The sequence below is a fragment of the Sinocyclocheilus rhinocerous genome, unplaced genomic scaffold, assembly GCF_001515625.1.
Source record: "Sinocyclocheilus rhinocerous isolate Xijiao unplaced genomic scaffold, SAMN03320098_v1.1 scaffold262, whole genome shotgun sequence".
In the NCBI taxonomy this organism is placed as follows: domain Eukaryota; kingdom Metazoa; phylum Chordata; class Actinopteri; order Cypriniformes; family Cyprinidae; genus Sinocyclocheilus; species Sinocyclocheilus rhinocerous.
The window spans coordinates 1,380,967-1,406,702 of NW_015641038.1; the positions used below are offsets into that span (position 1 = coordinate 1,380,967).

The window sequence follows — 25,736 nt, forward strand, 5'->3', positions numbered from 1 at the left end:
AGAAGCCAAGCCAGCTCTCTAATGACCAGTTTAATGAATATTCAGACACTCTTTCTGGCTCTCCGTCCATTTCTGGCTGTTACACCGTCATTGCTGAGAATGAAAGGACAAAGCCAAGTTGTTTAACAGCTTGGCCAGCATGTCTTATGTCACACAGATGAATCTACATAAACTGTGGTCACTCATGCTTGTGAACTGCCTCAGTAAACTCTGTGGTAAGAGTTTTGTCATTCATGTTATCATCTCTTAACCTTTAAAAGAATATTTCACCCAAAAAAAGAACATTCTGTCAACATTTTCTCACCCTCATGTCATTCCAAATCAATTCCAAATTTCATTCTTCATCCGTTCATTTTCCAAACTGCTTGTCCTGTGGTCTCAAGGATGCTGGAGACTATGCCAACAGAGGAAGAGGAACCTGCTTTCTTCTATAAAACAAAAAAAGAAAAACTGAATAATGTGTTTGTTGCTCTTTTTTCATACCAGTATCGTAAATGGGCACTACACTTTCAGGCTTCAAAAAGGATCATAAAAAGTAGTCCATATCACTTGTGCACTAGTCATACAAAAGCTTTGTGTGAGGACCAGACTAAAATGCAAGACGTAACAACTTAGGTCTGTTTCTTATACAGATGATTTTGGAAAATAGTGCACCCTTTAGGGAAAAAGTTGTGCAAGTCATGTGGTTTACTTTTATTTTACTTTTAAGGTGTTTTATTGTCATTTTACAGTTTGATAGCTCCTCATTCATTTTATCACATATGCATAGATGTTTGCGATGACATCATGCTGAGTAAATTTGGTTGAACTGTTCCTTATCTAACAAGCATAGCTTTTTGTTGTTTCTTGCCTTGTGTTAACCAGAGTAGAGGGACAGTATAGCAGTGTCTACGCTGTACTGGAAGGATTTAAACACGTTGAAGTCTCCTTGGTAACAATGGCGAAAACTGAAATAATTGCAGACAAATAAAAAGGCAGCAAGAAGCTGTGGGTGCACAAGAATGTAGAACGTGATCTGTTGGGACCAATTTTACTAGGAACAATAGAAACCTAAAGCATATAAACAACGAATGTTCCAGGGCTCTAAGGCCTCTGAGCAGCTGCCCAGAGAAATTTCAGTGTTGACACATAAAGACAGTATACTTCATTTGTGAGAGTGCATGTATATAGTATGTAGGATATCAGACCGAATCAGACAATCTAAGATTTGGTCAAAACATGGTTGAAACATGAGGAGCCGAATTCCACAAGAGGCCAAAGACACAGGATGTCATAAATCAGACCCTAGCACTAGCCAGTCTGAAGCAAGCCTAACCATGCAAGACGTAACAACTTAGGTCTGTTTCTTATACAGATGATTTTGGAAAATAGTGCACCCTTTAGGGAAAAAGTTGTGCAAGTCATGTGGTTTACTTTTATTTTACTTTTAAGGTGTTTTATTGTCATTTTAGAGTTTGACAGCTCCTCATTCATTTTATCACATATGCATAGATGTTTGCGATGACATCATGCTGAGTAAATTTGGTTGAACTGTTCCTTATCTAACAAGCATAGCTTTTTGTTGTTTCTTGCCTTGTGTTAACCAGAGTAGAGGGACAGTATAGCAGTGTCTACGCTGTACTGGAAGGATTTAAACACGTTGAAGTCTCCTTGGTAACAATGGCGAAAACTGAAATAATTGCAGACAAATAAAAAGGCAGCAAGAAGCTGTGGGTGCACAAGAATGTAGAACGTGATCTGTTGGGACCAATTTTACTAGGAACAATAGAAACCTAAAGCATATAAACAACGAATGTTCCAGGGCTCTAAGGCCTCTGAGCAGCTGCCCAGAGAAATTTCAGTGTTGACACATAAAGACGGTATACTTCATTTGTGAGAGTGCATGTATATAGTACTATCGTTAAAAAGTAAAAAATCGTAAAAGTTTTTGAATGAAGTCTCTTATGCTCACCAATGCTGCAGGTATTTGATTAAAAATACAGTAATAACAGTAACAGTAAATGTAATTTATTCCTGTGATGGCAAAGCTGCATTTTTAGCATCATTACTCCAATCTTTAGTGTCACATAATTCTTCAGAAATCATTCCAATATACTGATTTGGTAATCAAGAACCATTTCTTATTATCAATGTTGAAAACATTGGTGGTAGTCGTGATTCTTTTTTTTTTTCAGGATTCTTTGGAATTAGAAATGGAAATTTTGGTAACAATGTAGGTGTCTTTACTGTCACTTTCGATCATATATATTGCTTAATTAAAATATTAAATTATTATGATTCCCTTTGAGCTAAATTGACCTGTTTCCCTTACAAGTACTATCGTTAAAAAGTAAAAAATAGTAAAAGTTTTTGAATGAAGTCTCTTATGCTCACCAATGCTGCAGGTATTTGATTAAAAATACAGTAATAACAGTAACAGTAAATGTAATTTATTCCTGTGATGGCAAAGCTGCATTTTTAGCATCATTACTCCAATCTTTAGTCACATAATTCTTCAGAAATCATTCCAATATACTGATTTGGTAATCAAGAACCATTTCTTATTATCAATGTTGAAAACATTGGTGGTAGTCGTGATTCTTTTTTTTTTTCAGGATTCTTTGGAATTAGAAATGGAAATTTTGGTAACAATGTAGGTGTCTTTACTGTCACTTTCGATCATATATATTGCTTAATTAAAATATTAAATTATTGAGGGGAAAAAATGGTAGTAGAGTATTGACCCCATTGAATGGTACTGTACAGTATGTATGTTGTATGTTCTGTTTTTATGAGAAGGTGTTTCATTTCCTGCAAACAGTATATTTACATGCATGATTTTAGTTAGAATAATCAATAATTCATCATTTAAAATGTATGTATGTATGTATGTAAATCTATGTATATTTGGAAGGAAAATGAAGACTATAGCTTGACTATGCAAAAACCCACTTTACCTTGATTATAAACATGCTGATTGTCACACACTGGCCACTGTGCATCATTCAGGTTAAAACACTTCCCTGATACATGCAAAATGCTACATGTGTATGAAAAAGCAAATGGAAATGTTCAAAAAATGGAATCCTAGCAGAGTACTGCACCATGGGTTAATGTGGTAATGTCGCTTAACCTCAGTAAACCATTACATTTAATGTTTGGGCTGCGCTTCACACTCTGTTAAAAATACTTAGCATTAACTCTCTCTGCTGTAATGCAGTCCATTGACTTTGATGAATCAGTTTAATATCGGTTTAATACCCTTTCTTGTAGAATCAAAGCATAGGCGCTGAACAAATGTATGGTGAAAGTCACTGTGTAATTATGATTGATTCTATATGACATTTGAAACCATTTGAATCCTTTTGCGGAAACATTGTTTAGTCACATCAATAGGTCAATGGCTAGTTGAAGAAAGACACGTTCGGTCCAAATGAAAAGCTTCTTAGAGACCAAAACATCCCTAAACCGGTTTGTCACACACTGGCCACTGTGCATCATTGAGGTTAAAACACTTCCCTGATACATGCAAAATGCTACATGTGTATGAAAAAGCAAATGGAAATGTTAAAAAAATGGAATCCTAGCAGAGTACTGCACCATGGGTTAATGTGGTAATGTCGCTTAACCTCAGTAAACCATTACATTTAATGTTTGGGCTGCGCTTCACACTCTGTTAAAAATACTTAGCATTAACTCTCTCTGCTGTAATGCAGTCCATTGACTTTGATGAATCAGTTTAATATCGGTTTAATACCCTTTCTTGTAGAATCAAAGCATAGGCGCTGAACAAATGTATGGTGAAAGTCACTGTGTAATTATGATTGATTCTATATGACATTTGAATCCTTTTGCGGAAACATTGTTTAGTCACATCAATAGGTCAATGGCTAGTTGAAGAAAGACACGTTCGGTCCAAATGAAAAGCTTCTTAGAGACCAAAACATCCCTAAACCGGTTTGCAAAGCCTCCATAATTCCTCTCTGTGCAATGAAACAGTGACTGTGACCGTTAGAGACACAACAGGACGTGGATCTTTTACAGCCCAGTTCCACCATTAGCAAAGGGACTTTGGTCATTTATCAAAAGTTTCCCGTCTCTGCAGAAGACACATACAAGGAATAAACAGTTCAAGACTCACCAAAGTGCGTTTTCTGCCAGAAATTCAGCAGCATTACTTGACATTCATCAATGATTAATACAACAGCGCTGACATTGTTTGCGACATCAGGGGCTGCATATGTGCACTCATTTAACTTTGCAATGTGCTTCTGTTCGCTGTAGGGCTGTTACGACCTCGTCTATTGAGTTGCGCGTACTGTCGTATTCTCAAAGAGATGCCAATACGCCTCTAAATTTAATTTCTCACGCAGGGTCAGTCAAGGTCTCGGGAGCAGTGAGACTTGTCGTATCAGCCAAGCTTTATAAATAAAGAAATAAAAATGGGTCTGGAGGATAAAAGATAAAACAAACTCTTTGATGAAAAATGATTTCTCGTCTGGGTGGCTGTAATGTGAAATACTGAACACTCAGTTTGTTTTATTTAAAAGCGGGGCCCAGATGCAGAAGCGGCTGAATCAGAATGTACCTCCTGATCAGAGAGCAATTTCCTTGAATGCTGGCTAAAAAAGTAAGTAACCAGGTTGCCCTAAAATTTTGAGTTCATTGAAAATAAGAATTTCAGTTATTACAAAGACGAAAGTGATTTTGTTGTTTCAACTAATATTTTGTTCTAAGAATTAAAGATTATTTTTTATCTTAATAAATCGAGTAAAAAAAGTAAGTAACCAGGTTGCCCTAAAATTTTGAGTTCATTGAAACTAAGAATTTCAGTTATTACAAAGACGAAAGTGATTTTGTTGTTTCAACTAATATTTTGTCTAAGAATTAAAGATTATTTTTTATCTTAATAAATCGAGTGATCGAGCTTTCTCTGTAGTTGCCCCAAAGCTCTGGAACAGTCTGCCTTTGAACATCAGGGTCTCTCCATCACTGGATGATTTTAAATCCAGCTTAAAGACTTATTTTTATTATTCGAGTGATGCCGTGCATATACTCTGAATAGTTGGTGTTCTATGTGTATATACATGTTGTTTGATTGATCTTTTTTCTCTTCCTTCTCCCCTCTTTTTCTCTTTTAAATTTTTTTAATTTATTTTTATTGTAAAGCATTTTGGATCAACTATACGGTTGTGTTAAACTTGTGCTCTATAAATAAAAATTGCCTTGCCTTGCCTTGCCTCAATGTTGTTTTTTTTTGTCATAACTTTGGATTAAAAATTGTATTAACTTATTCAAGCAATCAAGAGAATTAAATAAACTTTAAGTTCACTCAACTACAAATAGTTTGTTATAACAATTACCTAAAAAGTTTACACGGTTTCCTTAAAAATATGAGTTAAATAAACTTCAACTCAAGTTAGCATGACAAAAGCTTTTTAACTAATTATCCTGCCATAACAGAGAGCACAAATAAACCATAGTTTAAACATTCATGTTTATTAAAACATTCACATATTAACACTGCACTGTCTGAAATGTATATTAATGAAAATAACTGCTTGAATGAAAACATTAAAACACAAAGCAAAAATGAAAATCAAACAGTTTTGCCTTTGTCCACTTAAATGATTGTCAACAACAAATCTTAAAACAATGATTGAACTAACCCTTAAAATGTGTCTAGTGATGCCTCTGGGCCCTACTGTGAACTTAAACTCTATTAAAAATGGGAGAATATTTATTATAATATTTATGTGGAAAATACTGTGGAGGCTGCAGAGTGCCGCGAAACTTACACTGGCGTAGCCAGCTAGAACATACGACGCTTTAAACCATACTTGTACTCTTCTTATATAACATACATAATTTTACACATATTCAGCCAATAAAACAAATATTTACTTACCAAATTTATAGATTGAGAAAATTTCCAAATTTTGCAGAGAAGCGCACCAAGATGACTGACTGTCTTCTGTCTGCAACGGTCTTCGCAAGATCCCGCGATAAGTGATGGTTAGAACGTGATATCATTATTGAATTGATTCAATACATTTTTTAAGTTGAGGGGGCAAATATCGTAGTTCAATCAACTTACAAACTAGTTAAAATGTGAAAACGTAAAATGTTAAATTGAATGAACAAATTCAGAAACTGTAAGTTGTGTCAATTTAAAAAATAATAATTGAAACGACTAAACTGCATTGATTTATTAGAATTATTTCTACATTTTACCAGATTTGCATTTATAGATTTATTCTATCATTTTAAATAGTATGTACATTTAAATTAAATCTACTTCTAAAAAAATTAATAAAATAGTAAAACAACTATGGTTAAAAAAAGAAGAAAACTACATAAAAACTGAGTAAAATCATTTATAGGAATTAATCCATTTATACATTTTTAAGTTACGTCTAAATGACATAAAAAAATAACCCCACAATGCAATTCAGGGGCTGCAACCTAGGTCCCATTCACACTGAAGTCACATTTGTCATTTTATATAAATATTGGGCTAACTGCAAAGATGACTGTGAATATTAACTTTGAATTCAGGCTATTTTGTTTTTCATTGAACAAGGCTGCCATGTTCAGCCTCCGTCTATTGCTAATGAATCTGAATGGCAGGTTGACAGAGCTGATGCCCTCCATCATGCATGTGTCCCCCAGATATGATGGATAAGAGCCTGAAGGGCCTAAAGCTCAACAGTGCTTCAGACGGGCGTGCTCATTGCTCTCGCCCAGCAGTAAATCCAAACAGCTGGGTGGGGGGCCACAGGGAGTGACGACATACAATAAATAACAAACTGAGAAACTCTCTAACACCTCAAATGACTTAATGAAGTGTGCAAATGAGGTCACTTTTCTAGTCATAAGAATAACCCATCTTGAGCCTCAGGGCTGGATTGATGCATTGCATCTTCTCAAATGACTATGAGCCTTTTAAAGCAGATGTTTCTGTATCTCATTGCTGAATGCCCTTGGAACTTGTTTTGGTGTGATGCTTTGAGAGCAAGCAATGCACAGAAAATGTAAGGGTGATTCTTTGAAGACTGGCATTGACTGATCTTCTACTTTTATTTTGTATCTGTGTCTTTTGATAACCATGCAAAAGGAAAAACTTAAGTATGCATTTTGTTGAGTTATGGCTTAACTTATGTCTTGTGAACTTTTGATATTAAATTAATAAAAATGCTCTCTTTTTTTTTTTTTTTGTAGTCAAGGTTTCTTGCACAAGGCATCATATTCCACCCTTTGCTTTAAAGAGGCAGTTTTTGGTACTTGACCTTTAAGGCTTCTGTGTAAACACCCTCTACTATGATTGGATATCCTCTTTGCATGTAAAATAGAAACAGTGCTTATGGGCTGTAGGTTTTCTGTCAGGTTCAGTATAGTTGGTGCGGCCCCATTCTTCAGTAACAGCCTCTTTGCAGGTTCGCAAAACAATATGCGCTGAAATGTGCTACACAAACTGTTAAAGGCTGGACTGAAATGATCAGAGCACTTGTTAAAAATAAACATTCACTCTGAGCCAGAAACAACACAATGTTTGGCCAACTTCTAGTTAACTGGAATAATAACATATTGGTGTTTTGTAATAATAAAACATTTTACTTCTTTGCACCAGACTGTCCCAAGTTACTGGATACTAAATAGGTGTCATTGTCATATGTTATGTATTCATCTGTCTGAAAACAGAATTCCAGTTATTTTGGATTGAGTCTTCCAGCTTCATTTCAACAGATGGTCTTTTTGGACTGGAGAGGAAGTTTTGCAGTTTTGAAACTTACATATGTTTATATAGTACATCAAGCTATTTTATTTCAACAAGGATTTTTTATTTTTAAAAGGCCGCTTTAAGTTTAAAGATTCAGTTATATCCTATAACCTAACGATTAAGGTTTGCCAAGCAAATTTTGTAAGTTCGATCCAAGCAAACCTGTGAACTGGAGAGTTGCAACGAGTCTCAATTGTGCCCTTGATCTAGTGCTCCAGGGAGAGCCATTAGTATATGCTAAGTGACTTTGGATTAAATTTTTCGGCTAAATGACATGTAACTAATCATAAAGTGCTTCTAATTTTGCCAAAGCTAATATATACCACTCTCATTTACAGTATGAACTATATGAAGACTGGCAAACAACACACATTTAAACTGTTTACGAGTTCTAAGTGAATGGCAGCAGAGTAGAGAGATATCATTCCCCAAATGTCGCATTGAGCCAATCTGGTATTTAAGGGACCTTAACTGGATTTTAATTTGGTGTGTTGGAGGAAGGAGGGAGAAGAAGGTTAGTCTCTTGTACTCAAGGCAGAGGAGAAATGTGGATTTGATGAGGTGCAGTCATGATTCATTCTCTCGTGGATTTTCCACCATCTCTCTCTCTCTCCTGATCCTGTCATTGAGAGACTGAGATGAGTAAAGGTTATATGCTTATGCCTATGACTATATGATTTATTGCCCTTTCCTTTGTTCAGAGGGGTGTGGATCTGCAGGACTAATGAGGACGGAATTCCACTATCTAATTAGTGCTTGGGAGCAAGTAGTGGCTAGAAAATTGGATGAATGACTTTGTTGAATATTTCCCTAGCTCAACATTTTGGTTATTCATAATGCTCAGGCTCTCTTCTTTACTTAAAAAGACCATATAAGATAACTTAAAACACCTTAGAAATATAAAAATAATAATAATTTATACAGCATCAGCATTTATTAAATCATGAAATATCTATCTATCTATCTATCTATCTATCTATCTATCTGTCTGTCTAATCTATTTGTCTATCTGTTTATCTGTCTATTCAAATGTGCTGCATCAGAGACTTCAGCACCTTGGACAGTTTTATGATTATATTTTACAAAAAGGTGGTAATTTCAATCATCATTCTTAATTTTCAGAAATTGTGTTAAATGTTGGTCTTGGGTTCCAAATTATTGAGAATAACTTGTTAATAACTAAAAAGTGGTGAACAATAAGTACTAGTTATGACTGAAGGGTTGGTTTGGATGATGGTATATGGCTGTTTGAGGTAAATGAAATCACTTGAAACATCTTTGTTTTCTATCATATCAGTCTAGTTGTCCAAAGTGTGTGTGTGTGTGTGTGTGTGTTGTGTTTCAGGCACGTGGGAATGTGAGGGGGTTGGTGGACAGAGAGGGAATGCGGGTGTCTGCATACTTCTGAAGATGAAATTTGACTGGGTGTTTAGCCTGTAGATGGCAGGAGTGTCCTTCTACAGTGCAATCACCCAGTCTTCGATCTCACATTCACTGCAAAAACTTCTTTCAACGATGCCTTTCGTAGGAAACAATTATGATATCAATGCTAGACTAGTAAAGTAAGTAAGATTACATTGGCCTCAAGATTCTCAAGTAAACCGTTATTTACACGAAGACTCCAAAACTCAATAACATTAAATTGTTAATACCTCTACAGCATGTTGGACTGAATTAAACATGGAATAGTTTTTACAATGCAGTTTGTTTCCATCATATTAAGTCTACTGTTACGTGTGTATATATGTGCGTGGCCAATGGATTGTTTTGATGTGCCTTTATGAAAATAAATTCATATATTCAACAAATGTTGCATTAAAAACCCAAATGGCCATTAATAAGCATTTGCATATGTATGCTCTATTTCAAAATGACTATATATGTTTTTATTCTTTTATACTTGCTGGGGGAAAAACTTCATTCATTTACTGATAAATGCACTAATTGTTTTATTTGAGCAATTATGAGCAATTAATTCAGTTAATCCACTGAATAGCAGTGAATAGAAGTCGGTGAGCGAGATCACAGCGCAGAGAGTTTGGCCCCTTTTGGCGAGATGGTTGAGTCCTCGTCAAGGTTGCTGTGGGATCCCAGCATCTCCGTTCACTTCGAGCCACACCGCGAACCGCTCCGCTTCTGGCTGAGGGAAAGAACAACTACCTTCATGTGAATATGAACATTGATGACACAGAGGGGCACAGCGTCAGATCAACGGGATTCCTGACCGTTTTCAAGAGAGGATGTATTAGATGTGGTCCGGTGGACTCCCGAGCAAAGAAAATGGGGATTAAAACTGGAGTTACGTTTTGGAATCTGATATTTTTTATGATGGTCACATGCGTGCGAGGTAAGTCATCAGTCTCAAAGAGTTATTCGGAGGTTTTGCATCATTGTGTATATGGATGGGAACGAGCTTGGAGTGGATGTAGGGAGAGGAGAACCAACCGTGCAGCAAATGCTTGAGAATAGAAGCGCATTTACTCAATGCAGGCATTGAGCGAGGACTCAATAAATACTCTTGCAGTATGCTCGAGCGGATACGTGAGTTGCTTGTGGTCATTAAGTGATGGATCACAAAGTAATATAAGGGCGTAGGGAGATTTTATACGAGCTGTTTTACATATCAACAGCACGCAGGGTGGTTTCAAATAATCACTATTAGGAAACTGCTAATTACTGGAGATGTGGGGAATCTCAAATGAACGCGTGTTACGAGTGCCTATTTTCGGGTAGCACATATGGGTTGGAGATAGAAAGCGAATCAAGATTCCTTATGGTATAGTGGTTATACAGCCAACAAAATGCACCATTAACACGTGTGTTAGTCTATAAGTAGTCAAGAACATGCTGGATAACGTGTGGCGCGTAAGATTTCGACCTAACACTTGTCAGTGTACCTTCTCACCCAGCATCTCGCGATGGAATTGACGCGTCTGGACGCCTAATTGATCAGCCTTGATTTGGAGGTTTTAACTGTTGCACGCCGTCTCCATATACATGATCACATAGGCTATAGGTTTGAAACATCCTCGGCGTTTTCAGTGGATTTATTTGGATGAGGCTTGGTGTGAGCTTTTATTTGTGTGATTCTTAGCGGGATATGGAATAAGGCTTTTAGAAGAGAAGTTTTAGAAACGTGAAATTGTTAGTTTTCTGTTTAAAAAAAAAACCTTTGTAGTTTGATTGAATTTAGTGGGGTGGAGGCAAACCCCTGGGCAACACTTCTGCCTGATGTATCTTGGTCATTACCACCTGCCTAGCATTTTAATTTGCATCAGAGCTGATTCATCTGATGCTAAACGGATTATAAGAATAGTACCGCCAGCTCAAATCAAATCACTCATTATGTTATATTATTTAATAAATATAAACAGATAAGATATTAACAATTTGATTATTTTTCTGTAATCTTGATTAGATGCTTAGCGTATCAAGTAGCCTATATCGTTACGCGGAATGAATACTGAAAAGGGCTTGATGTGTTTCCTAGTTGGATTGGGGAGATACGGATAAACAGCAGTACTGGTGTCCGTAAAGTGTGCGAGATGCAGTCTTGTTGGCTGATAACCCATCGCGTGGGGGCAGTGTGACGAGATCCCGAGGATAATTAATGCGATCTAGACCTCGAATCACCACTGCCTTACTTCTAGATAGAGAACGCGCGCTATTCAGTGAGTCATTCTGACTTGCAGTTGTTTAGTGTACTTCAATAAACACATAAACTCTTGGTATGAACATATATGATACTTTAATTCATAAATAAGAGAAAAAAAATCTTAAACCAGCCTAAGATGGTTTGCTGGTCTTAGGTGGTTTAACATAGTCTTGCTGATCTCCTAGCATCGGCAAGATGGTGTTTAACTGGTTGACGTACCCAACAACTAATTTTTAAACCAGCAAATGTGTGACCATTTTAGGCTGGTTCAGCAAGCCTTAGGACAAAACTTAATTATGAACATTATTCTACTGGCGCTGAATTAAAAATTCACTGTTCTGGAAGCCGGTCGCTCTGCAGGAGTCCGGGTGGTAGATTTTTATATAAACGTGCTTCATACTCATTTCTTGCTGCAAAGGCACATTTTCTAATATAAGGAAAACCAGCAGGGCTTAACTGGAATGTGAGGACATTGTGGAATCATGCAAAAATTGATTGCAAAAAAATAAGAGATATTTTCTAGAGTTTGTCGATTTTGTGATAGTAGTATAAAACGATCAGTTACAGGCTTTGAAGTTAAACAGTCCAGTATTTGTATTTTTAGTATTTATGCATAATTCACATGAAAATGTTATTGGGCAATACAAGACCTTGAGGTTGAAAAAGGATGCTGTATGGGCCATAGGAGATTAATTTAGTTAAATTCTATATAGACAATTTTTGTGTTTTAGGATCTACAACTTTTCTTTTTTCATGCTTAAGCAACATGAAGGGAAAATAAATAGACTGACTGTCAAATAATGGAAGCATTTGTCCTCGTTAATAGAGCAGAAAAGTCTAGTTTCAAAGTCTTGTTTATTTCCATAAGTTATGACATATCTAATTTCACAAAACAGCAGGGTTCTTTCAGTTTGTTTATACTGAAAGGCAGCTTAATAAATCAAAATTTCGGGCTAAAACTAATATATTAGTCTAAGGCTGTTGTGGTTAACCTGCCCTATCATAAATCTAGTTTGCCTGGCTTTATCAAAAGCCTCTTTAATCTCATTTGTTTCGAATTAGTCGCTATAAACTGACCACAGTTCACCAGCTAGAAGCCGAATATGTCTACTCAGTGGTGAACATACGAACCCACTGAGGACAAGTCCTGAGGGGATGGATTAATAGCTGGAAGAGGCATCATACTTGGGATCAGTGCCCTGTCTTACAAGTGTAAAATCCAGCATGTTACAGTTTGCTGCTGTGTAACACTGCCTCTTCTCTGGCACGCCTGAAAGAGGCTTTTAATCTCCATGAGCAAAGCATGGCTGTTGAAGAGCCAGGTGCAGAGCAGGGTCATTAAAGTCCCCAGATGTCTTCAGTCAAATAGATTTTAGGAACTCCTCTTCTACAAAAAGCATGTTTAGGGTTGTTTGTATGAATATGCACCTCTTACAGGATGATTTCTAGCAGCTGTTTGCGTGTGTGAGGCTTGCCGTGTAACATGTTCTGTAGTGTTTCCTGTCAATTGACAAATGGCACATTGCCCTCAGGTTGGAATTACGTCTCGTGGGAAATTGAGCTGCCTCGATAAAATGGATCCAATTAGATGGTTTCTGTTTATTGGTGGACACATGAATAGGACATAAAGGGATGTGAATATCTCTTCTGAAGGGAATATGTTGAATATCTGTGCTTCGGCTGTAGACTATACTGTTGCTACTTAGATATGCATCACCTTTTCTCCCACCCTGAGGAGAATTGATCGGGAGTTGGAGTGATCCTCTCACAGTAACAAAGCTTTGCATGAATGCTCAGTGGATCACCTATAGTTTTTCCTAGAATTATCTTCTGTTCTTCTCCTTAACAGCTCCTGATGATCAACGTTGCATTAGTCATGCACAAATACTCACATCTACTTTGGTCTCTTTACTTGTACTTGACTACATCTGAAGTGTTAAACAGCTTGTAGTACAAAACACGCAAAAACACTGACAGATGGATGGCTTTTCAGAAGGAATGATATTTTAAATTAGTGGAAGTGGTAGTTGGAATACAAATTGTTCCTCATGAGGGTCTTTTAAGAGTCATATAAGAAGCTCTGATGTCAGGCTTTGTGTTTATTTAAAAAAGCTAAAATATGCAGATTAAGCAGGGTCCAAAAATTAACATTTTACCAAACCTTTTCAATAAAATGGTGAGTTAATTTTTCATCCATAACTATTTATTGTTGGTATGGAACTGTATTTTGCATTATTCTTGTTGAAAATAATATTTTACTTATTTTCAGATCTGCTAATGCTGAGTAAACCTACATACCACAAATGTTTTATTACTGCTATGAAATTGTGTTTCACATTATTTTTATTGAAAATAATTAACATGTCAAATCTGATAACATTGAGTTAGGTTGAAACTGTGTTTTGCATTATTGTTGTATTATAAATTATAATTAACAAAATACTTTCTACTTGAGTCGATAAACCAGTTGGTGGTGACAAGTGACTGTATAATGAGTGACTCATTGTATCATTCCTTCAAACAATTTGTTTAAAATCACTGATTCATACTGGAATGAAACAAGTGAGTCATTGAATTATTCACTGAATCAGTTCGTAACACTGATTCATTCAGGAAGGCTACCGTGTTGCTTGGAGATGTGAAACTAATTGCTGTGGCTTCACTGATGGAGAAAAAAATACACTATACAATGACAAATATTGTGTCTCTAAAGTAATTTACTGTAAATCTCTCTCTCTCTCTCTCTCTATATATATATATATGTGAGGACATTGTGGAATCATGCAAAAATTGATTGCAAAAAAATAAGAGATATTTTCTAGAGTTTGTCGATTTTGTGATAGTAGTATAAAACGATCAGTTGCAGGCTTTGAAGTTAAACAGTCCAGTATTTGTATTTTTAGTATTTATGCATAATTCACATGAAAATGTTATTGGGCAATACAAGACCTTGAGGTTGAAAAAGGATGCTGTATGGGCCATAGGAGATTAATTTAGTTAAATTCTATATAGACAATTTTTGTGTTTTAGGATCTACAACTTTTCTTTTTTCATGCTTAAGCAACATGAAGGGAAAATAAATAGACTGACTGTCAAATAATGGAAGCATTTGTCCTCGTTAATAGAGCAGAAAAGTCTAGTTTCAAAGTCTTGTTTATTTCCATAAATTATGACATATCTAATTTCACAAAACAGCAGGGTTCTTTCAGTTTGTTTATACTGAAAGGCAGCTTAATAAATCAAAATTTCGGGCTAAAACTAATATATTAGTCTAAGGCTGTTGTGGTTAACCTGCCCTATCATAAATCTAGTTTGCCTGGCTTTATCAAAAGCCTCTTTAATCTCATTTGTTTCGAATTAGTCGCTATAAACTGACCACAGTTCACCAGCTAGAAGCCGAATATGTCTACTCAGTGGTGAACATACGAACCCACTGAGGACAAGTCCTGAGGGGATGGATTAATAGCTGGAAGAGGCATCATACTTGGGATCAGTGCCCTGTCTTACAAGTGTAAAATCCAGCATGTTACAGTTTGCTGCTGTGTAACACTGCCTCTTCTCTGGCACGCCTGAAAGAGGCTTTTAATCTCCATGAGCAAAGCATGGCTGTTGAAGAGCCAGGTGCAGAGCAGGGTCATTAAAGTCCCCAGATGTCTTCAGTCAAATAGATTTTAGGAACTCCTCTTCTACAAAAAGCATGTTTAGGGTTGTTTGTATGAATATGCACCTCTTACAGGATGATTTCTAGCAGCTGTTTGCGTGTGTGAGGCTTGCCGTGTAACATGTTCTGTAGTGTTTCCTGTCAATTGACAAATGGCACATTGCCCTCAGGTTGGAATTACGTCTCGTGGGAAATTGAGCTGCCTCGATAAAATGGATCCAATTAGATGGTTTCTGTTTATTGGTGGACACATGAATAGGACATAAAGGGATGTGAATATCTCTTCTGAAGGGAATATGTTGAATATCTGTGCTTCGGCTGTAGACTATACTGTTGCTACTTAGATATGCATCACCTTTTCTCCCACCCTGAGGAGAATTGATCGGGAGTTGGAGTGATCCTCTCACAGTAACAAAGCTTTGCATGAATGCTCAGTGGATCACCTATAGTTTTTCCTAGAATTATCTTCTGTTCTTCTCCTTAACAGCTCCTGATGATCAACGTTGCATTAGTCATGCACAAATACTCACATCTACTTTGGTCTCTTTACTTGTACTTGACTACATCTGAAGTGTTAAACAGCTTGTAGTACAAAACACGCAAAAACACTGACAGATGGATGGCTTTTCAGAAGGAATGATATTTTAAATTAGTGGAAGTGGTAGTTGGAATACAAATTGTTCCTCATGAGGGTCTTTTAAGAGTCATATAAGAAGCTCTGATGTCAGGCTTTGTGTTTATTTAAAAAAGCTAAAATATGCAGATTAAGCAGGGTCCAAAAATTAACATTTTACCAAACCTTTTCAATAAAATGGTGAGTTAATTTTTCATCCATAACTATTTATTGTTGGTATGGAACTGTATTTTGCATTATTCTTGTTGAAAATAATATTTTACTTATTTTCAGATCTGCTAATGCTGAGTAAACCTACATACCACAAATGTTTTATTACTGCTATGAAATTGTGTTTCACATTATTTTTATTGAAAATAATTAACATGTCAAATCTGATAACATTGAGTTAGGTTGAAACTGTGTTTTGCATTATTGTTGTATTATAAATTATAATTAACAAAATACTTTCTACTTGAGTCGATAAACCAGTTGGTGGTGACAAGTGACTGTATAATGAGTGACTCATTGTATCATTCCTTCAAACAATTTGTTTAAAATCACTGATTCATACTGGAATGAAACAAGTGAGTCATTGAATTATTCACTGAATCAGTTCGTAACACTGATTCATTCAGGAAGGCTACCGTGTTGCTTGGAGATGTGAAACTAATTGCTGTGGCTTCACTGATGGAGAAAAAAATACACTATACAATGACAAATATTGTGTCTCTAAAGTAATTTACTGTAAATCTCTCTCTCTCTCTCTCTCTATATATATATATATGTATGTATATATGTATGTGTGTGTGTAAAAAACTATAGATATTTCAGACAGATTTCTGGTGTCACTGTAATATTCCAGAGTTAAATGTTATGTTGAATATCCTTGTAAAATTACCAGCCATTTTATTGGCTTGCCACGTTTTTCCTTGGTGGTGTGCTCAGTGAAAGAATGTTTACAAGCATATATTATGTGTCTAGGGAAATAACCTGAAATCCCTAAAGGTCAGAGTACAGAAAACAGCATTTTGGGATACACCATTAAAGCTGCTTCAAGCACAGAATTCCTATGTATTTCATTAGGGAATTAGGCCTAGACATTAGATTGTCAGATGGTTTTAATATTGTTAACTGTTGTTAACCAACATGGGCATTATTTACCACATGCTGCATTTTAGTGCTGTAACAACCAAAATGAGTTTGGATATGCAATGGATATTACATATTATTATTATTACTATTATTCCATATTCAAACCATCATCATGCCAACCTTGTAAGTCACGTCAGTGGTAATGTTGGTGAGAGCCAGCAGGGGGCACTAACAATTTCATCAGTGTGATCTGTGGTCCTGTTTACCACCTTTTCAGCCACAGCTAGTAATTGATTATCAAGGAAGAGAATAACAAAAGGCTCTGTCCAGACTAGATGATGTTTAGAGTACTGTCACACAATGGTAGGCTACATGAGTGATGGCTGAGTCACAACCTCATTACTTGTAAAGGGCTTTCAGTGCGTGAAGTACTTCACAAGTGCACTGCGCACAAACGCACAGTGATTTATACAATGATTTTATTTTGACCCACAAGAATTAAGTTTTTTTCAATAGCAATTATTCATTGTATTAAAGCAGTTTCACTGTCTCTCAGTAAAGACTGAATCCATTTCAGTAAGCTGATCTACTACAAAAATAAACGAAACTTTGTTGCAGCATATATAGTCATATTGAAGCATTTTTCTGACCTCAAAGAAGAGAAAGTGACAGCTGTGTTGGAAACATGGTCTGGTTGGAGCCCTGTGTCTGTCAGGAAGGATCAGGTGCAGAGGCGTGGAGCTGTCTGTTTGTGCAACCCATTCTCACCACTACCTCTTGTGACAGTGTTGCTCAGTCCATACACACCTATAAACATTCTCAAACACATTTACAAACGGCTGCTACAGCCGCAGTGTCAAAAAAAAAAAAAAGAGAGAAAAGCTGTGTTTGTTTTTATAATTCTGGAATACATCTGTACTGCTGCAGTATTCAGCAGCTACTTGCTTTTCAGTACTGCTCGGAGGTTTCTGGTATATTCAATGGTGGACTGGATCTGTACTCTATTTTCATTTTGGGAAACTTTTACTTGACTACATTAAAAACGTAATAAGATGAAGATTGGTCCAATTAGACGAGTGGAAAGTTAGCCCCGCCCTAACAGGTGGAGCCGAGACAGAGATGATGCAACGCTCTTTTCGAGAGAGAAGCAGCTGATGCGATCCTGAAAAAGAAGAGAAACAATAGAATTTGAACGAACAAACTAACAGATAAATAAATGATAAATAAGATTTTGAGATAAAAGTGTGGATTGAACAGTCATTAGAATGCTACGGGGAAGATACAGGCCTGAAGTTGAAGTTTTGCCTTTCTGGAAACTTTATTTCATAACTGAAAAAATCGAATTATTTTCCTTTTTTTTGTCCTTTCTCGTTTCCTTTCTATTTTCTACTTTTTCATCATTTCCTGAGTCGGATGCTGCACGTTTCCTGGATACTAACCGATTTCTGAGGAGGATTTTGAACTTGAACTGTCCCTGCTTCGTGTTAAAGCCATCATTGTGTGCAGGAACTGGCGAGTCATGCCCATATAAGGGCCGAGCTTGGTGGATCAAGGAATCAGCGGAGTGGTAGGATAGTGTGTATGTTTTCCTCCCTTTCTGACTGAACTGTGTTGCGCAGAATTCAATTGCGGAAGAAGGATCTCGTGTAAGTAGCATTGAACTGGAACTGAGATTTAGTGAAATCATAATTCATATTGAGTCTGCTATTGTGAGCAGTTAATTTGATTTATTGTGATTTAAATTTTTTCTATTGTTATTTTTTTACTTTTAAATTCTACTGTATTTTATTTCATCTAATTATTTGGTTATATATATATATATATATATATATATATAAAACGAGGGTGAAAAAGGTATTTCAAAGGGTTATCATTTGGAAGAATTGTATTCAAATTTAAAGTTATTCTCTACATCAAATAAGCCAATTAGAAACAAATTGAATAAATAGGTGAAAATAAATTGTATACACATATTAGCCGAGTAAGGGTCAATTAACTTTATTAGTTTGAATTTAAATAGGTAAAAAAAGAGGTAAACAATCAATAATAGTCACAAAACTAAATAGAAAAATAAATATATATAAGGGGTTACAAAAAGGTACATTTTAATTTGTTTGGAACAAGTCTTTATTTTAGTTTTTGCCATTACTTTTCTTTTGTGTCATGTTGTAATGTTGTTTTGAATTTCACCGCTTCATTTTATTTGTATTCATTATTTTTCCCAAATACATCTTACCTGTTTCTAACGCAGCCAGTGTTGTCGCCATTGGCTTTCCCCTTGTTGACACTGTCTCTTGAGCGAGTCTAATCTTCTGGTCACTGGTCCAAATCTAGAAACAGTGCACTCCCTCCTCGCTCATTTCCGTTATTCACTGTTTGAGAGGGAGGGTTGCACTCGTGCCACGACGTGCGTTACTGGACCCGCAACAATATGCATACAGACACAACCACTGCACAGATGATTCCATCTAGAAAACAAAAACTCATGTCAGAATACTGTTCATTGACACTTAACTAAGTAGGCTATATGAATAAAATAAATAACTAGAGAAGACTGACTATATTCAGCTTGCTTCCATTTAGTGAGAAACGCCTACTCACATGAATTTAAAAAAAAAACTCTTCTAGTCTTCAGTGATGCGAAGACAACGTTTGAGCGTGTACACGCAATATCTGAGCGAGAGCAGAGCCAATTCATAAAAGAACAATGTATATTTAAAAGCACACATCCAGTTTTGTGTGAGTGAAGAATAGCATTTAGAAGAAGCTCACGCATAACACGTAACATTATGCGCTCGATATTAGTCATTTAGGTCACGCTGTAGAAACCGCCTAGAAATTAGAATTTCTAGGCGCCTAGAAACCGGCTAGAATTAAGTATAAAGAAGAGAAGAAAGCGGCCTTAGGCAGCTGCACACGCCAGGATCCGGCACAGCCAGATGCAGTTAGAAATTTACTAAAAACAAGCCTATCGCAAGACATCTGGTAGGGGGGGCACCTGGGGTGGCCAGCCAAATTTCAGGGGGGGCCGGTGCAACCCCTGGCCACCACGTAGACACGCCCCTGGTTACAACTAGTAAGTAAAAGTGAAACTAAGTATAAAATTAAAAGAAATACTTTAATGGATTTATATTTTATCAGGCTATCTGTCTTTTAACTCAAATATATTTTGTCCATCACTGGCTATATTTAAAGCATTGGAGTGATATACGATAATTAGATCCAGTGAATCCATATGTATGCCTGTGTATGGCTGTACATTGCTATTTTTACCACTAGACTGGCGAATTTCCTAGACATGTTGGACCTAGACCTCTGCCCTCATCAGAATGTCCATGAACACAGTGCAGAGCCAGGCTTTTATGGGTCAACTTCTGTGAATGAAGAAATGACATCAAAGTCCATTCTGAAGTGTTTTTTCTTGATAGAGAGGAGTCACCATCCCTTGACGACAGCCAATGGCGACAATTCAGCGGAGGTGGGAGCGTGTGGCGTTATACGATTGACATTTTGCCATGTAGAATTTGCGAGCAGGTCGTATGCACTGTGGCTTTATCATCTGATTCTTTCTGCCTCATTGTTTTCAGCCTAGATGCGTTTAATACAGTCACTGATATATTTGCAGCCTCATTGTTTCACAAGGGCGGCTTTTTCCTGCCCGATTCTCATGGTTGTCATCTTGTTTAAGGGGAAAATAGCTGTCAGTACGATCTGGGTTCCCTTGAATTGGGGCTGCCTCATGCTGAGCCTCTCTGCCAATTTCCTCAAAGCTCATTTACTCTTTTCTCCCTCCAGTTCCCTTCACATATGCTGTTTCCCTTTCATATACAGCAGATATAAATAATATCTCTTTGAGTTTGCATTGGAAATAATATGGAGTGATATTTTTGTAGTGGCCGTTAATGAAGGAAGAATGACACGTATACCTGTCATCGACTAGAGCGAGGACACAGCTGGACAGAGATCTGGACTAGCTTGACCCCTTGACCTTTCTTTCCTAGGCTTCTGGCTTTGGCAGAGGATGCAGCTGCATGTCGGGTTGTCATATTAGATGATTCCATAAACTAGAAAACCCAGTTTTTCCCAGAATTTCTCGCACTGCAATATTAATTTCATAAAGTGCTTGGAACTATGGCATACAGTCAACAGAAGCCAAGATGTTTTGCTATACATTTAAAATACCAGATGCCCCAAGCAAACTGTAATTCTTAAAAATGTGTCTCCTACTGTCTTATTTAATAAAGCATAAAGAGTTTCTAGCTTTTCCACTGAGCGGGCTGCTTTGTAGTGTTGCTATTTCAAGTTTCAGGTGCCATTCAGCTGCTATCTGAATTGAACCACCACAATAACCTATTTAAACTAGTTTGAATAACCTATTTAAAGTTTGTTATGTAATGCTTTTCTACTCTGTTCCGGCTCAGATGTCGCTGAATCTCAACGCCCCCGTAAGTTCATCAGATAACGCAATCTCAGAGCACAATCTAATTAAAATGGCAAACATTTTAAATTAGTGTGTGATATTTTGAGTGCGTGTCCACACAGTTTGAGATATTGCAACTTCATCAGTTTTACCTGCGTCAATGTCACCTTGAGATCATTTGTTCTAGTCCAGCAAGATTCAAGACCAAATTTTGAGTTACGGCCCTTCACTTTATCTGGTTGACTGTGCATGCTGTGAATGCTGATATTAGGCAAGCCTATCGCCTCTGTAATTAAAATTCATCATCATTATATTATTTTTTACCTAACCATCCGTGTCACATGGTCTGTGTCACGTGATATAATGGTGATTATGGCACAATGCTGAAGGCTAATGTGATCTCCTGTGGCCTTTTAAAATATTACTTTAGTCGAATGGGGACTTTTTATAGTATTGTTGTGAAAGGCTTGGCTTTATGCCTTGAACAATGTTAGACGAGGATGACTTTGTTCCAGCTGTTTGCATATAGTAGCTGTTTCCTTCAGTTCCTGCAGAGGGCTGCAAATCTAATAAGGCTGGACATTTTTTTTCTTTCACTCCACAGAGGAAAGAACAACCTCTCATCAGAATTTATATGGTTCAACAGGCTTCAAAAGGCCAAAGACTGGCTTGGGGAGAGAGTTATAATGACTATGTTTAATTGCACTATGATTTATTATTATTGTCTGGCTAAGCTAGTGCTTACAAAGCTACTGTGGTATTGTCTGAGTAAGTGAGTTTTATAAAGTTTTATAAATAATATTATTGGACTTGCTAAAAGGTTTAATGTACTTTCAGTGCTTTAATTACTGTGGCTCTGTGTTTTCGTGAGAACAAACCAGAATGCATGTGTTTCAACTATGAAGGCCAATCAATAGCTAATATGGGGAGAGGGTGGGCAGGTTGAGTTATGATTATGATGTCAGCAGCAGGTGTCTGGAAACAAAATCACTCTCATCTTTGAGATACATTTTTCTGGAGAGCCACAGAGCCAGACGTCAGTTTTCAGGCTCTAGGCCACTGTCAGAATGGAGGTTATTGGCAAAAAATTGTACCAGCACATTATTTATTTTTATTTATTCCAACATTGTGTAAACTAGTAATGGGTAAACAAAGACTTGTGTTTACTGGTTAGATATGTTTCCCATTAATGTTATTCAAATGTACTTTTTGTCACGCTTTATTGAATTCAATATTACTACATAACATGCCAAGTCCCAAGCCCTCAGCGACTATCTTTCCAGTGTATGAGCTGTGACGTCAAAGGCAGCAGACAGGAAAAGTCCATTTCACGCGTTTTAGAGCCCTTCAAAAAAAAAAAAGATTACACTTTATTTTGATAGTCCACTTTAGACATTCTATTAACTATAAGTAACTTTGTAACTACATGTCAACTACATGTCAACTAATTCTCATTAATTTGCAACTACATGTCTACTAACTCTCAGAGTAGACTGTTAGGGTAGGTTTAGGGTTAGTAGAATAAGTTGACAAAGAAAGTGTTAGAATATATTAAGCAGACAGTCTACTAATACTCTACTAACTGCTAGTTGACATGTAGTTGCAAAGTTACTTACTGTTAATAGAATGTCTAAAGTGGACTATCGAAATAAAGTGTTACCAAAAAAAATTTGTCACTCGTAAAGTACCTACTATAACATGAAATACATGAATGATATAGGCTATATGTTGCTTGCAAAAAACAAAACAAAAAAAACAGTACATGATTTCTTGCCTGCATATATATATATATATATATATATATATATATATATGCGTATGTATTTTAATGTGAACTATTTTAGAATACCTCATATTCCTATTTCTATGGCGACGCATCTTGTTATTAGATTGTGAAATATCTGATATTCCCATTCTCAAATAAGTAAATGTAATTTGTCTTTTATTGCAACGCAGTTAAGGAAGAGTTCTTAGACTTTCAGATTTAATTTGAAAAATGTTAAATTAAATTTTTCCATTTCTCCCAGAAAACACAAAAGTGAGTGGCTGCTGGTGAGCTGAGAGAAGAATAAAGTAACTTTTAAACTACAACCTCAATTCCAGAAAAGTTGGGACATTTTGTAAAATGCAATAAAATCAAGAATCTGTGATTTGTCTCTTTTACTTTTATTTAATTGACTGAAGTACAAAGAAAAGATTTTCAAAGTTTTCACTGACCAACTTAAATGTATTTTGTAAATATAAACAATTTTTTTTTTTTTTTAAATCACACTCCATAAAAAGTTGGGACAGAGACAAAATAAAAGTGAAAAGGTTATAGAATATCCAAATTGCGCTGTTTTGAAACAGTTCACAATAAGCAGGTGAATTGGTAATAGGTGAGGGTCTCATGTTTGGGTGTAAAAGGAGCATCTCAGTCTTGGCAAGCAAAGCTGGATCATGGCTCATCACTTTGTGCCAAATTTCATAAGAGAAGTGTCAAACAAATCAAAAATCACAATTCTCAATGCAGAATCACAAAGAATGTAGGTCTTCACCAACTACCATACATAATATTGTGAAAAGTTTCAGGGAATCCAGATAAATCTCAGTCTGTGTAGAGCAAGGCAGGAAAACTCAAAAAGTTGAATGTGCATGACCTTTGAGTTCTCAGATAGCATTGCATAAGAAACCGTCATGCTGCAGTGTTGAATAGAGCCACATGGGCTCAGGAGTACTTCAGAAAATAATTGCAACTTGAATCTCTGTTACTCTAGGAGAAAGCTATACATCAATTCTATGCAGTGATTTCACGGGGTTCTGGACCAGAACTCATCTTATATAGTCAAAAATACAGTGGAAATGTGTGCTGTGGTCAGATGAGTCCACATTTCAACTGGCTTTTGAGAAAAATGGACGTTGAGTTCTCAGTCCCAAGGACCAAAGGGACCATCCAGCCTTTCATCAGAGACAGATGCAAAAGCAAACGTCTGTCATGGTACGGGGCTGCAGCAGAGCAAACAGCATGGGTGACTGGCATATGTGCGAAGGTACCATTGACATGGAGGTATATATTGGAATTGTACAGAGACATATACTGCCATCAAAATGACATCTTTCATGGTAAGTCCATGGTTATTAGATCAAGACAATGGCAGGTCTCATTCTGCATGTGCTACAACAGCATGGTTTCGTAGACACAGAGTGAATGTGCTAGACTGGCCTGCCTGCAGTTCAGATCTGTCTCCTGTTGAAAATGTATGACCAGTCATGAAAAGGAGAATCAGACAACGACGATCACAGACTGCTGAGCATCTGAAGTCTTGTTTCAAGAGAGATTGGACAAAACTTTTGCTTGCAAAACTTTAACAATTAGTATCCTCAATTCCCAAACAATTAAACATTGTAATTAAAAGGAAAGTCGATGCGACACAGTGTTAAACATGCCTCTATCTCAACTTATTTGGAGTGTATTGCAGCCATCAAAACCAAAATTTGTTCATATTTACAAAATAAAGTTAAGCTAGCCAGTGAAAACATTGGAATTTTTTTCTTTGTACTTTAGTCAATGTAATAAAGGTTAAAGAGAATGAACAAACAGCATAGTCTTGATTTTATGGCATGTCACAAAAACTTTTCTACCAATGTTTGACATGCAAAGTATGTCTGAATGTTAATTTTTTCGATTCTTATTTCCGCTCCATAGACACCATTGTGTATTTTTACGAATTCTTGAATGTATGTTTTTTTGCTAGTACATTTTTAATGTGCATTTTTATATTTGCAGTTGAAAAACCTTGTGATATATGACGTGCTGAGCGAGTCTCTCTGGCAAAAGTGGATTTGAATTTAGCAGTGTGATTAGATCAAATACTTAGCAAAATGTAAAGTGTCTTAAAGCGTTGTAGGGGCTGTTCAAATACAAAGTGTTTTTGTAAACATTCCCAAGACGGATGCATTTGACCATTGCGCTCATGTTTTGCATCTTTTTCAGTGTCTCACACATGACAGAGTTCTAAAAATGACCATTCCTTAAGTTAAAATTTAAACTTTTAAAAAACACATCTCTAAACGTTGATTTATTTCCATTCGACTGCCCTGCGCCTCGCGTTTTAAATGCAAAAATGCATACTGTGCAAATTACACCTAATTATTTCAGTTATAACATTGCTAACTAGTGGTCGACCGATATGAGTTTTTTGACAGCCGATGCCGATATCTTGGAAAGCAGGGTGGCCGATGGCCGATATAATTTAATTTATTTTCATTTATATTTAAGAAATTTTAAATCATTTGAAAATTGATTAAAAATAATTGTGTAAAATAAACATACTTATACTCTAGAAGACAAAGTATTTTTCACAAATAAATAAATATTGAATAAAAATATAATTAAAAAGGAAGTAAACACTGTAACCAACAGGGCACTCAGTAATCTGGGAAGTTTGTGTGCATTAGAAATCTTTTTTCTTTTTTTTTTCAAATAAAGCCAAGGTAACACTCATTTTACATACAGCACACAGTGAAAATGACATGAATATGACAGCGGGCAAA

The 25,736-nt window shown here is 36.3% G+C and overlaps 1 protein-coding gene across 1 annotated transcript in view; it reads left to right on the top strand.

The window, feature by feature from the left end:
* Nucleotides 1-9,871: 9,871 nt before the first annotated feature.
* The window catches only part of LOC107754288 (CUB and sushi domain-containing protein 3-like), a 70,442-nt gene continuing 54,577 nt past the window's right edge, over nt 9,872-25,736 (top strand). The window contains exon 1 of the mRNA XM_016570680.1: nt 9,872-10,106. Within this exon, the coding sequence (XP_016426166.1) occupies nt 9,932-10,106 (175 nt within the window). The 5' untranslated portion in view covers nt 9,872-9,931. The remainder of the gene's footprint in view (nt 10,107-25,736) is intronic.